The sequence below is a fragment of the Watersipora subatra genome, chromosome 1 (genome assembly GCF_963576615.1).
Source record: "Watersipora subatra chromosome 1, tzWatSuba1.1, whole genome shotgun sequence".
In the NCBI taxonomy this organism is placed as follows: domain Eukaryota; kingdom Metazoa; phylum Bryozoa; class Gymnolaemata; order Cheilostomatida; family Watersiporidae; genus Watersipora; species Watersipora subatra.
The window spans coordinates 60,153,270-60,165,895 of NC_088708.1; the positions used below are offsets into that span (position 1 = coordinate 60,153,270).

General features: G+C 38.7%; 1 protein-coding gene across 1 annotated transcript in view; it reads left to right on the forward strand.

Moving 5' to 3' along the window:
- The window catches only part of LOC137399591 (zinc finger CCHC domain-containing protein 2-like), a 37,293-nt gene extending 24,667 nt beyond the window's left edge, over positions 1-12,626 (forward strand). Inside the window, exons 12-17 of the mRNA XM_068085773.1 lie at positions 1,396-1,466; positions 1,571-2,537; positions 4,516-4,695; positions 8,285-8,438; positions 8,552-8,862; positions 11,608-12,626. Of these exons, the coding sequence (XP_067941874.1) occupies positions 1,396-1,466; positions 1,571-2,537; positions 4,516-4,695; positions 8,285-8,438; positions 8,552-8,862; positions 11,608-11,654 (1,730 nt within the window). The 3' untranslated portion in view covers positions 11,655-12,626. The remainder of the gene's footprint in view (positions 1-1,395; positions 1,467-1,570; positions 2,538-4,515; positions 4,696-8,284; positions 8,439-8,551; positions 8,863-11,607) is intronic.

Genomic DNA, 12,626 nt, shown 5'->3' on the forward strand with positions numbered 1-12,626 from the left:
GTAATATTATCAATACAGTTGTGTCTGTCTAGATATGGCCCATAATAGATTGTTCAAAAATTGTTGTTGTGCCTACTGCAAGTACAAAAGCATTTGATATTAGGGCCCTTTTAAGAAAGAATTTTCTGCTATTACTAAATGAATTTATTTTCCAATCATCACTGTATTATTTTTTTGTGAGTAGGTCATATAGAGGCGCTGATTGATTTGCGTATATATTAAATATGGTACTGCAACACCATTTTTTAGATTCTATGTTTTCAACTCATAGTACAGCTTCCTTAATTATGTAAAACTTGGAGCAGAAAGTCCTGAACAGAAAACAGTTTGCGCATCACACGATTAAACAGTTACAGCGATATGTGTTGTTCTGATATGTATTGTTCTTTTTAATGTGTCAGGCTTGTAATAAATTGCCTATATCTGTTCATGTACTAGTTTGAAACTGCTATGCTATACCTAAAAAGGGTCAGCACATGGATCATTATAAATGAGCATACATAGCCAATATCAGCCATCGGATTCACCAGGCATCAATTAAGAGTTTTTGAAAACAAGTTGAATATGCTTGTAAAGAGTGAGAGTTTCAGTCTTGTTTTTACCTAAACTTTCTAATGAACGATTTCATTTTTAATCACAATGCGGCTCTAGTGTGGATTGTAAAGAGGTGTTGTTGCGAGAGTTTCAGGGCAAAATTATTTCTGAGTTGAAAGGTTTGAAAAAGTTATTGAGCAAGATAATTTACACATGGTTTATTGCGCTGTTTGTTTTTTGGTGAAATTGATCTGATTTTTTGTACATAGATATGTTAGAATGCTGGAACATGGCTCTAAAGTTGCCTGGTCATACATGTTACTCACTTGACAAAAAGTTGATTTGTAAAGCTATGTAGCGTTAAAATAAAGGCAGCCAAGATTTTTTTGTGATAAATAGGTTAACCTATTGGCTACCAAGGACACATTTACATGCCATTTAGTAATCTAACCTGACAGAGTCGATACCAAACCCCTGGATTGCATGTTACAAGTTCAATATATTGAATGTCCGTAAAATAGTATTATAAACCAGTTTTCATTTGGGATCGTGACAGTACTATTGCGTATGATGCATGTGTATTTGATTTGAGGAAGTTGAGTGCAGATGACAAAGAAAATATTTTTGCAGGCAGTTTAGGATATTTTTTCTTGCTATCATTTTAATAGCAAGCATACACACAAGTCCAAGTTACATAGCTGTATAATTCTGACTAATGATTACTCAGACTCGCCAACTACAAAATTTCATAGATGTATTTAACATGAAAAATCATAACAAATATCTGGTTTTTATTTTTCCAGATCTCTGCCTTCCTGTCCCTAAAGTTGTCCAATATTAACTAGATTTTTATTCTTTTAGAGAGCAATCACAGAGAAGAGTTGTTATTCCTTGGTGACACGCCTGCACAAGTTTCTTTAGAAATACAGAAAGTGGGTATAACTAAATTCTTATTTTTTACCACAATTTCCTAAGCTCTTATCTTATTATGTATATATTTCTTCATTCCGTGCATATGTTGTTAATTATCATGCAGAAGTCAGAAATTCCATTAACTGATATTCAACTTGCGGAATCTCCAAGCAATCTCTATGCATTTCCATCTCCGCAAAGAATGGTTGTGAGTTCAACAGCATCCACCGACGCCTCACAAAGAAAATCTCCAAGAGAGTCAATACCTCTGCATTCCACAGATGATTCGCATCATCCAGTAGGAACATCGACCGACTCAACTGTCATTCATAACTCGTCAGCCATTACTTCTCTCAACTCTTCCACAACCTCTAAAGGGAACAAACGTTCCACAAAACCCACATCATTCAGCCAACATTCACCCAGGTCTCAGGGTTCCAGTCATTCTGGGAGCCGGCAAAAAAATGAATCTAAGGGTTCATCTGCTTCATCAGCCGGCAAGTCACTAACTGTTGAAGAAATTCAGCAAAGGCAGCGACAGCAGCATGCCATGCAACGACAGCAATCCAGTGAGACAGTTATACAGATGCCCATAAGTCAGCACTGTCATCACAGTTTAAATGTGAGCAATGCGCCGCAGCCCCCAACTTCGCACACACTTCCTCCAGCTCAACATCAGACTACGGCACATGTCTCTGTCTCCGTCTCCTCGCTTCCTGCTACTCATTCTGCACACACGAAACAGATGGGATCACAGAAAGTTCATGCTTCAACTCTCAAAGTAGGGCAAGTCCAAGCCCAATCACAAGGTACCGACAATCAGCAACCAACCACCAAGCCAGAGTCACATCAGCACCATAAGAACAAAGTCACGCAGTTATCACTTCCTACGCAAGTGCATAGTCCTTTACCGTCAGGAAATGCCCTACGATCTCCAGAAGGTCTATCTCCTGAGGTATCAGATGAAAGTGATGGCTTCACTGTGGCGGATCATGATGTGTCAGAAAAGCAATCGAAAGTGTTGAAGGCATGCAAGTCATCAGAGTCTCCGGACATGTCTACTGATGCAGACAAAAGACGAACTAGCCAAGGTAATATTTTTGCTAAGGTTTCAACAGGCTTAAGATTTGACACAACGGTTTGTCAATTTGTAGGTGGCTATATTTTGTATTAAACAGAAGCTGGCGTTTAATTTATCAAGCATATTTTATGCAAATTTAAAGTTTACTGATTTTTTATATCTAAGGACTTTGTGAAAGTAGGTATTTACATTTTCAACAGATTGTATAAAAAGCATGTTTACTTTGAACAGTTTGCAAAGTGTAAATTACCATAAAACCTCTAATTGAACGCCACTATTATTTGAATGCCACCTCTATTTGATGGCACTATAGAAAAAGGATGGAAAAATAGAGCGCCACCCTTTAATTGAAAGCCACCTCAATTTGACCGCCACTTTTGCATTCTTTGATCTTTATGAACCCATAATATCAAGCGACCAGTAGAAAAGTGTCCACAAAATTATTGACTACATTGATAACAATTAATTCTTTTATTGCCCAACTCCAAGGCTTTTCATTTATTTTCGTTGGAACTCTGAAAGAGTCGCCCTAGAAATAGTTAACAACTGCATTAAGCTACTAGTAGTTCATTGTTTAACGCCGTCTGGATACTTCAACGTATGTGGAAAACGGTTTACGTTCATGATGGTATATGAACGACTAGTTTTAGGCTAACAGTTGTGCTTAGCGAGCAAAACTTTTACGCTTTGCATTTGTGCAAAATGCAACGTGTAAAAGTTTTGCTCTGCTAAAAAAAGTTGTTTGGACGCCAATATAGACTAATTCAGCAGTACAAAAGAAGAGTTGGGGTCAGAAGACTTGTGGAAGGTATTGAACAACCAGAAGATGTTCGTTCTATCGAAAGCAACGATCAGAACGCAACTGGCTGAGTCAACGGTACACATATTTTTGTTTAAAAAATGTTAATATTTCTGCATGTATTATAAGTATGGTTCATTTATGTCACTAGTTTGTGAATATGTATTTATAGCATTTGATAGATTATTGCTATATAACTTTAAATTTGCAGATTTATAGTATATTATTTGATAGCATCATTGCGGTAATCTGATCTTACAATGAATGGATCGACGCTTGTAACTCTTGTTCTATTGCACATAAAAAGCCAATTTTGGCTGCAAACTGTAGCAAACATATCAATGAGCGCAATGAGCTTTAATGCAACATTGTTGCATTTAAATATAAAATACAAGTACGCTTTCAAATTTAGAATAAAATCAAAAATTTGAAAGCTTTAAAAAATTTCAAAACCGGAAACAGGCTATAATATCATCGCAGGTTAATTGCAAGAAGTAGATATCAACTGGTAGACATATTTCTCAGCTTCCCAATGCTTATTTATTAAGAGATCTTTCACAGGTTGGAGGTAAGTTAGCAAATTTACTACATCCGAAAGGGTAAATGTCACTCCACCTGAAGGAGAGAACAAATGTAGGTGACATTCGCTTCGCTTGTAAAAGGGCTAGATTTATCTTCCCTAAATCCTGACGAGCCATTTCAAAAATATGATGCCAGCCTCTATTTGAGTGCTACCTCTAATTGACCACCACTATGGAGGAAGGGTTGAAAAATAAGTTTTTACAGTGGGTCTTCAAACCCTTACACAGGCATGCTGATAGTAGACCAACACGCTATATCACTGCGTTGTGAATATACTGTGGATTCATAACAAGCCACTCTTGATTATATGAATATTTTAAATATGTTATATCTATTTAGACCATTACTAGCAATCATCTATAGAGCCAACATTCGAGTAGGTCAGAGGAGATAATAAGGTTTTGTGAAGTCAACTTCGTGGCTAGAACACCACATAGAATTCAGTGATATATTCATCTAATATATCTGTGTCGAGGAATTTTATGGAATACACCCCTGTGAATCAATTTAATTCATCACTTGCCCAGTCTTTTTTGCAACCTGAGACTCTCACCTGTGCAGAATTATTAAGAAAAACATGTACAGTGGCGGTTGTTCTCTTGGTTAGGTGAGACAGTAAATGAAGATGGAGAAAACAAAGAGTCAGTGGGTATAGTCCCACCTGCTACTGTTATGCTCCAACAACCGTTCTTACCTGCTGCTGTGGATGACACGCAGTATATCTCTGTCAATGGATATAAGAGCTATTCCTTTCCTCCTCAGGATATGGACCGAGTGCTTTTTTCTGGTATGTATGAGCCTTCATCTTCATTGTCTGTAATCCTTATTGGGAAATTGGCTGCACTCAACTTATTCATCGTCAATCACTTGGGTGGAACTGAAAATTTTTGAAACAGTCCTCGTGCGTCATATACATAAAACCTGCTTTGGAATATGTCTGGGCCTTACACTTGAACTTCTTCATCTTTTTCTTCATCTTCATTCTTTGTTTATATAGTTTCTTGATTATATGGAAGCAACTTGGACCCACGCTTATTCGGGGATGATAAATACAAGAGTTATGGCGATAAGCATAACTTTGGTGCTACTACTTCTGCTTACTCTAACTGAAGCGGTTTAGAGCTAATTGGGGTCTCTGGTAGCTTGAATTGTGAGAGATGGAATCCTTCAATTTTTATCGCTTCACACAAACAACAAAAATTCAGTTTCTTCCGCAAATTGAGTTTTGCTAACACCGTACTTTTTGGACTTTAAACCGCACCCCTATATAAGCCGCATCTGCTTTATTTTCCAAAAAAACGATAATATTTAAAACAATACATAGACCGCACCTTTGTATAGGCCGCAGAGCTCAGGACGGTGCTTTTTAACTCGGCACCAACTTTGTCGTTTGAAACGGAACAGTACCAAACGGCACTGTTTCGTATTAACTGACGCTTTTTAACCTAGTGCCTAACTGAACAGTACCGTTAGTCATTGTTTCGCATTTTCTTTCACCGCTAGAGGCGCACTAACCGGAGATTCTGGTTAATGCGGGAGATTCTGGTTAATGCGCCCTAGCGGTGAAAGAAAAAGCCACAGAATAGCCGCACCCTTATATAAGCCGCATGGCTCAAATCATCAGGAAAAATTAGCGGCTAATAGTCCGAAAAGTACGGTAAGTAACATAGCCTATAGAGTTGTAGCATCTGCTTGATAGGGAGGTTTGAATAAACAATTTGGTATTTTTGTTGGTAGGCCTATAAAGACTACCATAGCTTCGGAACATACTGTAGCAGGTGTTTGAACTTCAATTTATGCAATGTCCACTTCTGTGTCACTTAGAAACTTTGTTAGATATTTATTGATAGTCTCGCATTGAGATCGACATTTTTTATAGCATGAACTGTATAGTGGCATGTGTATATAGTGTTTTGCAACATGACAAATATACTGTATATTTGTTGGATATATTTGTGCGTGTAGTATGGCATATGTACATGGCATATGGGTATTTATTAGATGTGTATGCAGTGTTTGTTAGAGTGTGTCATCCGTATGCAGTATTTTTTATTGCATGACATGTGCTTACAGTGTTCAATATATTGTTACATTTGTGTGTAGATTTGCCATAGTGTTGCGTGTATGTAATATTTGTTACATGTTCACATGTGTATGTAGTATTTCTTATAGTGTCATATGTATATAGTATTTGTTATAGTGTCACTTGTGTTTGTGAGTGTGTGTTTTTGTGCGTGTGTGTGTGTTTTTGTGTTTTTTTGCGTGTATTGGTGTTTTTGCATGTGTTCATGGGCGTGTTCGTGCATGTGTGAGATATTAGTTATAGTGTCGCCACTTGTGAATTTTACTTAAAAAGTATTGCTGTAGGTGTTATAATATCAAAATAATTTTTATTAATTAACCTTAGCAATAATTTATGTAATGTACTTAGGAAAAATATATAGTTCAATACAGTTACTCAGAAAGGAAGCATTTTGTCCATATTAGTATCACCGATGCTCCAATAATTAAGGTAGTGCTTGTCTGAATTTCCACTACAGTGCACCCTCGGGATACGAATATCCTGTTATGCGATCTTTTTGCCTTACAAAGTGGAACATGATGATTTTTCCATCTCGCCATTTTTGAATCTTATTTCATCATACAAATTCAACAAAATCTTTGTCCGAGTTCAAACTTGGGAGTCGGTGTGCTTATTATGTATGGCGAAATAACAAAGACGTCAAAATGCTGTTCACCGCAAACGTCTTCACAACACCTGAGAAAGACCTGATGACTGGTTTCTCTCAGTTCAGCATTTCTCATGCGAAAAATCTGACCACTGACCTTCAAACAGAAGATCAATGGTCATACTTCTCTTAATCTGCTAACAAAAATCTTTCTTTCATCTTCGAGAACAGCATCATTCGGGCTTTCTTGAAAAACTTGGTTAAAAAAAGGTTTCAATGAGGGCAGCTAAAAGTTATAATGAAAATTAAGCCGGAAACTGAAAGGTGATAAGCTTTTAGGTATGAAAAGTTGAAGTTCAGTAAAGTAATTAAGCATATATACTAAAACTTAGCTTTAAGTGTGTTTATTAAGCTAAATTCATTCAAGTTAAATTCAAAGTTTAAGTTATACGTTCATCTGTCTTGAAGGTAAGAACTCCCTACGGTATGTACTGTACATATCACATTGTTATATTACATTTCAATGCAGATTGTAACCAATAAATACACTAAATACACTAAAGTTACTGTAGGTAACTATAGTTTCTAAGGTTAATGTAGGGTTTTGTAAAAAAAAAACGAAAACTCGGATTCTTATTTGGAATTGCGTAATTAAGGAGACTTTACCGATCTGGAAGGTTGCCTCATAACTGATTTATTAGCAATAAGTAAGGCATTATCCAGTACAGTGAAGCCTGCAATTACATAGTACTAATTAGATATAATCCATATTTGAATAGTTATATAACAAGCAAAAACGAGGAGTAATAAAACAAATAGTTCATTCTTCAAATTTGACAGAAGCATGGTGTAATTCACTAACCTGTTCTTCTTTCTACTACAATTCCAACTAGTCTGACTTGAAGATAAACTGTGAAGCTATATATATGTACGTAGTGGTCAACTAAGGACACTGGGGTAGTTAGTGCAAAAAAACTGGCCATCCACATCCTAAGGACAGCTTGATTAATCCTACCTATCCGGTTACATCACAGAGGTAACATCAGGATTTCGGTGCGGCCACTGAGGACAGCCCCATTAATAGAAAGTTTAAATAAACAAGATGCGTTTTAGTAATTGTATGTGAATGAGTAATTGCAGCAAATGTGATGAGTGCTATCTAATTTTACTACAGTTAACATACTATTTTGTTACTAATTTTTAATGTGTACGGTACTTATATAAAACTTTGATGATTTTTACCAAAAAATGTTTGCATTGTATAATTAATATGGTTTCTATTCTCCTCCATACGATTTTTTCCGCCATTACGATGCCAACCCTAGAACAGATAAAAATCATATCCTGAGGGTGCACTGTAATTATTTTTCTGACAATCTCTCAGGATTACTTGTCTAACAATTTCCCTAGGAAATTACTTGTCTATCAATCTCTCTAGGGAATCACTTGTCTATCAATCTCTCTAGGAATTACTTGCCTAGCAATGTCTCTTGAAAATGTACTGTCTGGCAATGTCTTTTGGGAATTTCCTGTTTAGCAATGTTTCTTGGGAATTTCCTGTTTAGCAATGTTTCTTGGGAATTTCCTGTTTAGCAATGTTTCTTGGGAATTTCCTGTTTAGCAATGTTTCTTGGGAATTTCCTGTCTAGCGATGTCTCTAGAAAATTTGTCGAAGCTTCACTGGATTCACTTTGCTTTGTGTTGCAGGACCTGACGGGCCTGCTGCTTTTGTCTCAAACAACTGTAGTTGTCCAAAGTGCGCTGGGGGTTACTACGTCTCTATTCCAGGGGGTCCACCACCAAGACCAAGCCACTCTCCATCACCAATGCCTCCTCAACACCAAAACGGCATTGTGTACGGGTAAGTATGTTCCACGGCTACATTGTGTATTCTGCTGTCTGGCCATGCCTTTGAAATATGTGTCACTCATAGTCTACATTAATGGTTGAAGAAATGTTCCGATAATTGCACAGGTTTCCAAGTGGATTTATGCCACCTTCTAATGGAATGATAAACCCTGCAATACACAGCTTCAATCGTCCAAATGGGATGGTTCAACGAAATGATGTCATCTATCACCAGTTGCCTTTTATACCAGCCAATACGCCCAGGCCGGGTTATCCTGCTGGCCCTGCACCACACTTCCAACAGCCTCCGAATTACAATCCATTTCATCCTCCATCGACTGGCTACAAAAAGAGAGTATTACACTGCACCAATTGTGGCATGTCGAATCATACAAGAAATGAGTGTTCAGAACCAGTTGATAACTCTGCCTACATCAGTGAGTTACTCTTGTTCGATTATGCTTTGGTATTTATTCTCAGGCTACTGTCAGTGGGTAACATGGCAGACCTAGCAATGTGAATGGTCATGAAAGTGTTCGGGTGATGGAGTGTTGTGGTGATGGAGGGTTGTGGTGATGGAGTGCTGCTGTGATGAGGTGTTGTGGTGATGAAGTGTTGCGGTTATGAAGTGTTGCGGTTATGGAAGTGTTGAGGTGATGGAGGGTTGTAATTATGGAGTGTTGCTGTGATGGAGTGTTGCTGTGATGGAGTGTTGCTGTGATGGAGTGTTGCTGTGATGGAGTGTTGCTGTGATGGAGTGTTGCTGTGATGGAGTGTTGCGGTGATGGAGTGTTGCGGTGATGAGCTGTTGCGGTGATGAAGTGTTGCGGTGATGAAGTGTTGCGGTGATGAAGTGTTGCGGTGATGGAAGTGTTGCGGTTATGGAAGTGTTGCGGTTATGGAAGTGTTGCGGTGATGGAAGTGTTGCGGTGATGGAAGTGTTGCGGGGATGGAGGGTTGCGGTGATGGAGGGTTGCGGTGATGGAGTGTTGCTGTGATGGAGGGTTGCTGTGATGGAGTGTTGCTGTGATGGAGTGTTGCTGTGATAAGTGTTGCTGTGATAAGTGTTGCTGTGATATGTGTTGCGGTGATGAAGTGTTGCGGTGATTAAGTGTTGCGGTGATGAAGTGTTGCGGTGATGAAGTGTTGCGGTGATGAAGTGTTGCGGTGATGGAGTGTTGCGGTGATGGAGTGTTGCGGTGATGGAGTGTTGCGGTGATGAAGATTTGCGGTGATGGAGTGTTGCGGTAATGAAGTGTTGCGGTCACCGAGTGTTGCAGTGATGGAAGTGTTGCGGTGATGGAATGTTGCGGTGATGGAATGTTGCAGTGATGGAAGTGTTGCGGTGATGGAGTGTTGCTGCGATGGAGTGTTGCTGTGATAGGCTAAGTGTTGCTGTGATAAGTGTTGCTGTGATAAGTGTTGCTGTGATAAGTGTTGCTGTGATAAGTGTTGCTGTAATAAGTGTTGCTGTGATAAGTGTTGCTGTGATAAGTGTTGCTGTGATGAAGTGTTGCGGTGATGAAGTGTTGCGGTGATGAAGTGTTGCGGTGATGAAGTGTTGCGGTGATGGAAGTGTTGCGGTGATGGAAGTGTTGCGCGATCACGGAGTGTTGCGCGATCACGGAGGGTTGCGCGATCACGGAGGGTTGCGCGATCACGGAGGGTTGCGCGATCACGGAGGGTTGCGGGGATGGAGCGTTGCGGTGATGGAGGTATTGCGGTGATGGAGTGTTGAGGTGATGGAGCGTTGAGGTGATGGAGCGTTGCTGTGATGGAGCGTTGCTGTGATGGAGCGTTGCTGTGATGGAGCGTTGCTGTGATGGAGCGTTGCGGTGATGGAGGTATTGCGGTGATGGAGGTATTGCGGTGATGGAGGTATTGCGGTGATGGAGGTATTGCGGTGATGGAGGGTTGCGGTGATGGAGTGTTGCGGTGATGGAGTGTTGCGGTGATGGAGTGTTGCTGTGACGGAGTGTTGTTGTGACGGAGTGTTGTTGTGACGGAGTGTTGCTGTGACGGAGTGTTGCTGTGACGGAGTGTTGCTGTGACGGAGTGTTGCTGTGATAAGTGTTGCGGTGATAAGTGTTGCGGTGATAAGTGTTGCGGTGATAAGTGTTGCTGTGATAAGTGTTGCGGTGATAAGTGTTGCGATGATGGAGTTTTGCGATGATGGAGTTTTGCGATGATGGAGTTTTGCGGTGATGGAGTTTTGCGGTGATGGAGTGCTGCGGTGATGGAGTGTTGTGGTGATGAAGGGCACAGTTACCTTTCGTCATTGGCATTTCGTTGCTCCTGCTAAGTTGTTATTCAGTTTTAAGAAAGTACAACTAAAGAATTGAGTCTTGATAACCCTTGATGGAGAGTTTCATCGTAAACCATCAACAGGTTTTTGGCAAAAATACTCATATTTTCTTGTTGCTGAAGTTCATCTCAATTCTACGACTTCCAACTTACCACCTATGTTGGTCATTATTGCTGCATGTATTAATGGTTTGAATTACAAGTTTAAAATAAACTAAGAGTGCTTTGTCAGAAATGTTTTAAAAGAACCGTGTTTTAAATTCAGAAAAATAACTTTTGTATATTAACAGTATCAATTTAATCCAATTTAATTGTTTCATTTGTATGCGTTCAAAATCATCACTCAGCTTCGGTTTATTTTCTCTGGCACTTTTGAAGTTGGATGCGTTCATTCCTATTTATGTTTGTTGTGTACTACTAGACAGTGGTAACTATTACCATTCTCTACAACGGCTCAACAGCAGGTGTAAAAATATTTGTATCTTTGGAGTGTTTCATAGGTTTGAGTTGTAAGTTGAATGTAAATATCTTGGCCAAATAAACGGCTTATGAGATGACAAACACTTGGCTCGTGACAAACACAAAGACATTAAGTCTTAGTATGATATTTTCATATAGCTGTTAAGTTTATTTTTATATAGCTGTCAAGTTTATTTTCATATAGCTGTTAAGTTTATTTTTATATAGCTTTTAAGTTTATGTACTTGTGCAATGCATTTAACATGTTTCAACTAGCTAGCATTCGTGTTAACGCTATCAGATGGACAAAGCATCGGATGCTGTGAAACACCTGTTTGTGCTACTACCCCTAATGTCATACGCAATAATAAATCCAATTTATTTGCAGTTTGAGTCACGTTTGTACATATGTTATGCAGATGAGTACCATTTAGACATGCAGCCCAGGACTGAGCTCTCAGAATAACATTAAAGATTTTTATCCAAACAATTCAGCCAGCTATTTGTGAGAAGTGAAACAAGGTTTCTTGTTCTACATATTCCACCCTGAGGAACAGCGGTGAGCTGTGTACTTTGTCTCTCCCCTCTCTTTCTGGTGCTGAGTACAGGACGATTACTGTTATAGATTCTATTCAGCTGTGGTTGTTACTGCACTTTTATTTTCTAAATTTAGACACTTACATTTTTATGCTAAAGTATTATGTCATAATTCTTTCTTATACGCACTATTTACTTGGTCTTGCTGAGCCGGTGTGGTAAGCCTACAATGAATAGTCGGAGTTGGCTGCTCGCTTACATATCTCTCCATTCTATAGACTCAGTGATCATCATATTTTCTGTGTACCTTCTATAACCAAAGCGATCGCCACAGTATTCCATGAAGCGTTGACATCTGGAAGGATATGCTTGCGTAACATTGACGGCATTGAACAGATCCACCGCGTCTCTTTCCAGAATTCACATTTCCTTTTCATCAAGTGCATCAAACACTATAGCAACAAGGTTTTAGTTTATAGTCATCGTTTCTGTGCATTGAGCAATCCTGGTGAGTGGCGAGGTAATCTATCCGCCTATATTTAAATCCTTCTCAATAATATGGTGCTAATCTACTATTCATTTGCTGTCCAGTTGTTTTAAATTTTATGTTAGTCCAACATTATGACTGCGCGTTTTAGTCAAAGTCTATTTTTGTGAGCAACTGCATTAGACCAATGTATCCTTCATTGCACATATGCATAGGCAATACAGACCGATATTATGGTAAATACACATTTCTCTCACCCCTGTATGTATATTTTCAGTTATTGAATTATTTTACATTGCAATGTACATAGTCAAGAGCAGTTTTCCTATGCTTTGCATAAACAATGGCAATCACAAATACTTATTTTATAAGACTAAAGTATTTAAATAAAATTGTTGAATATTTTTTTATGTA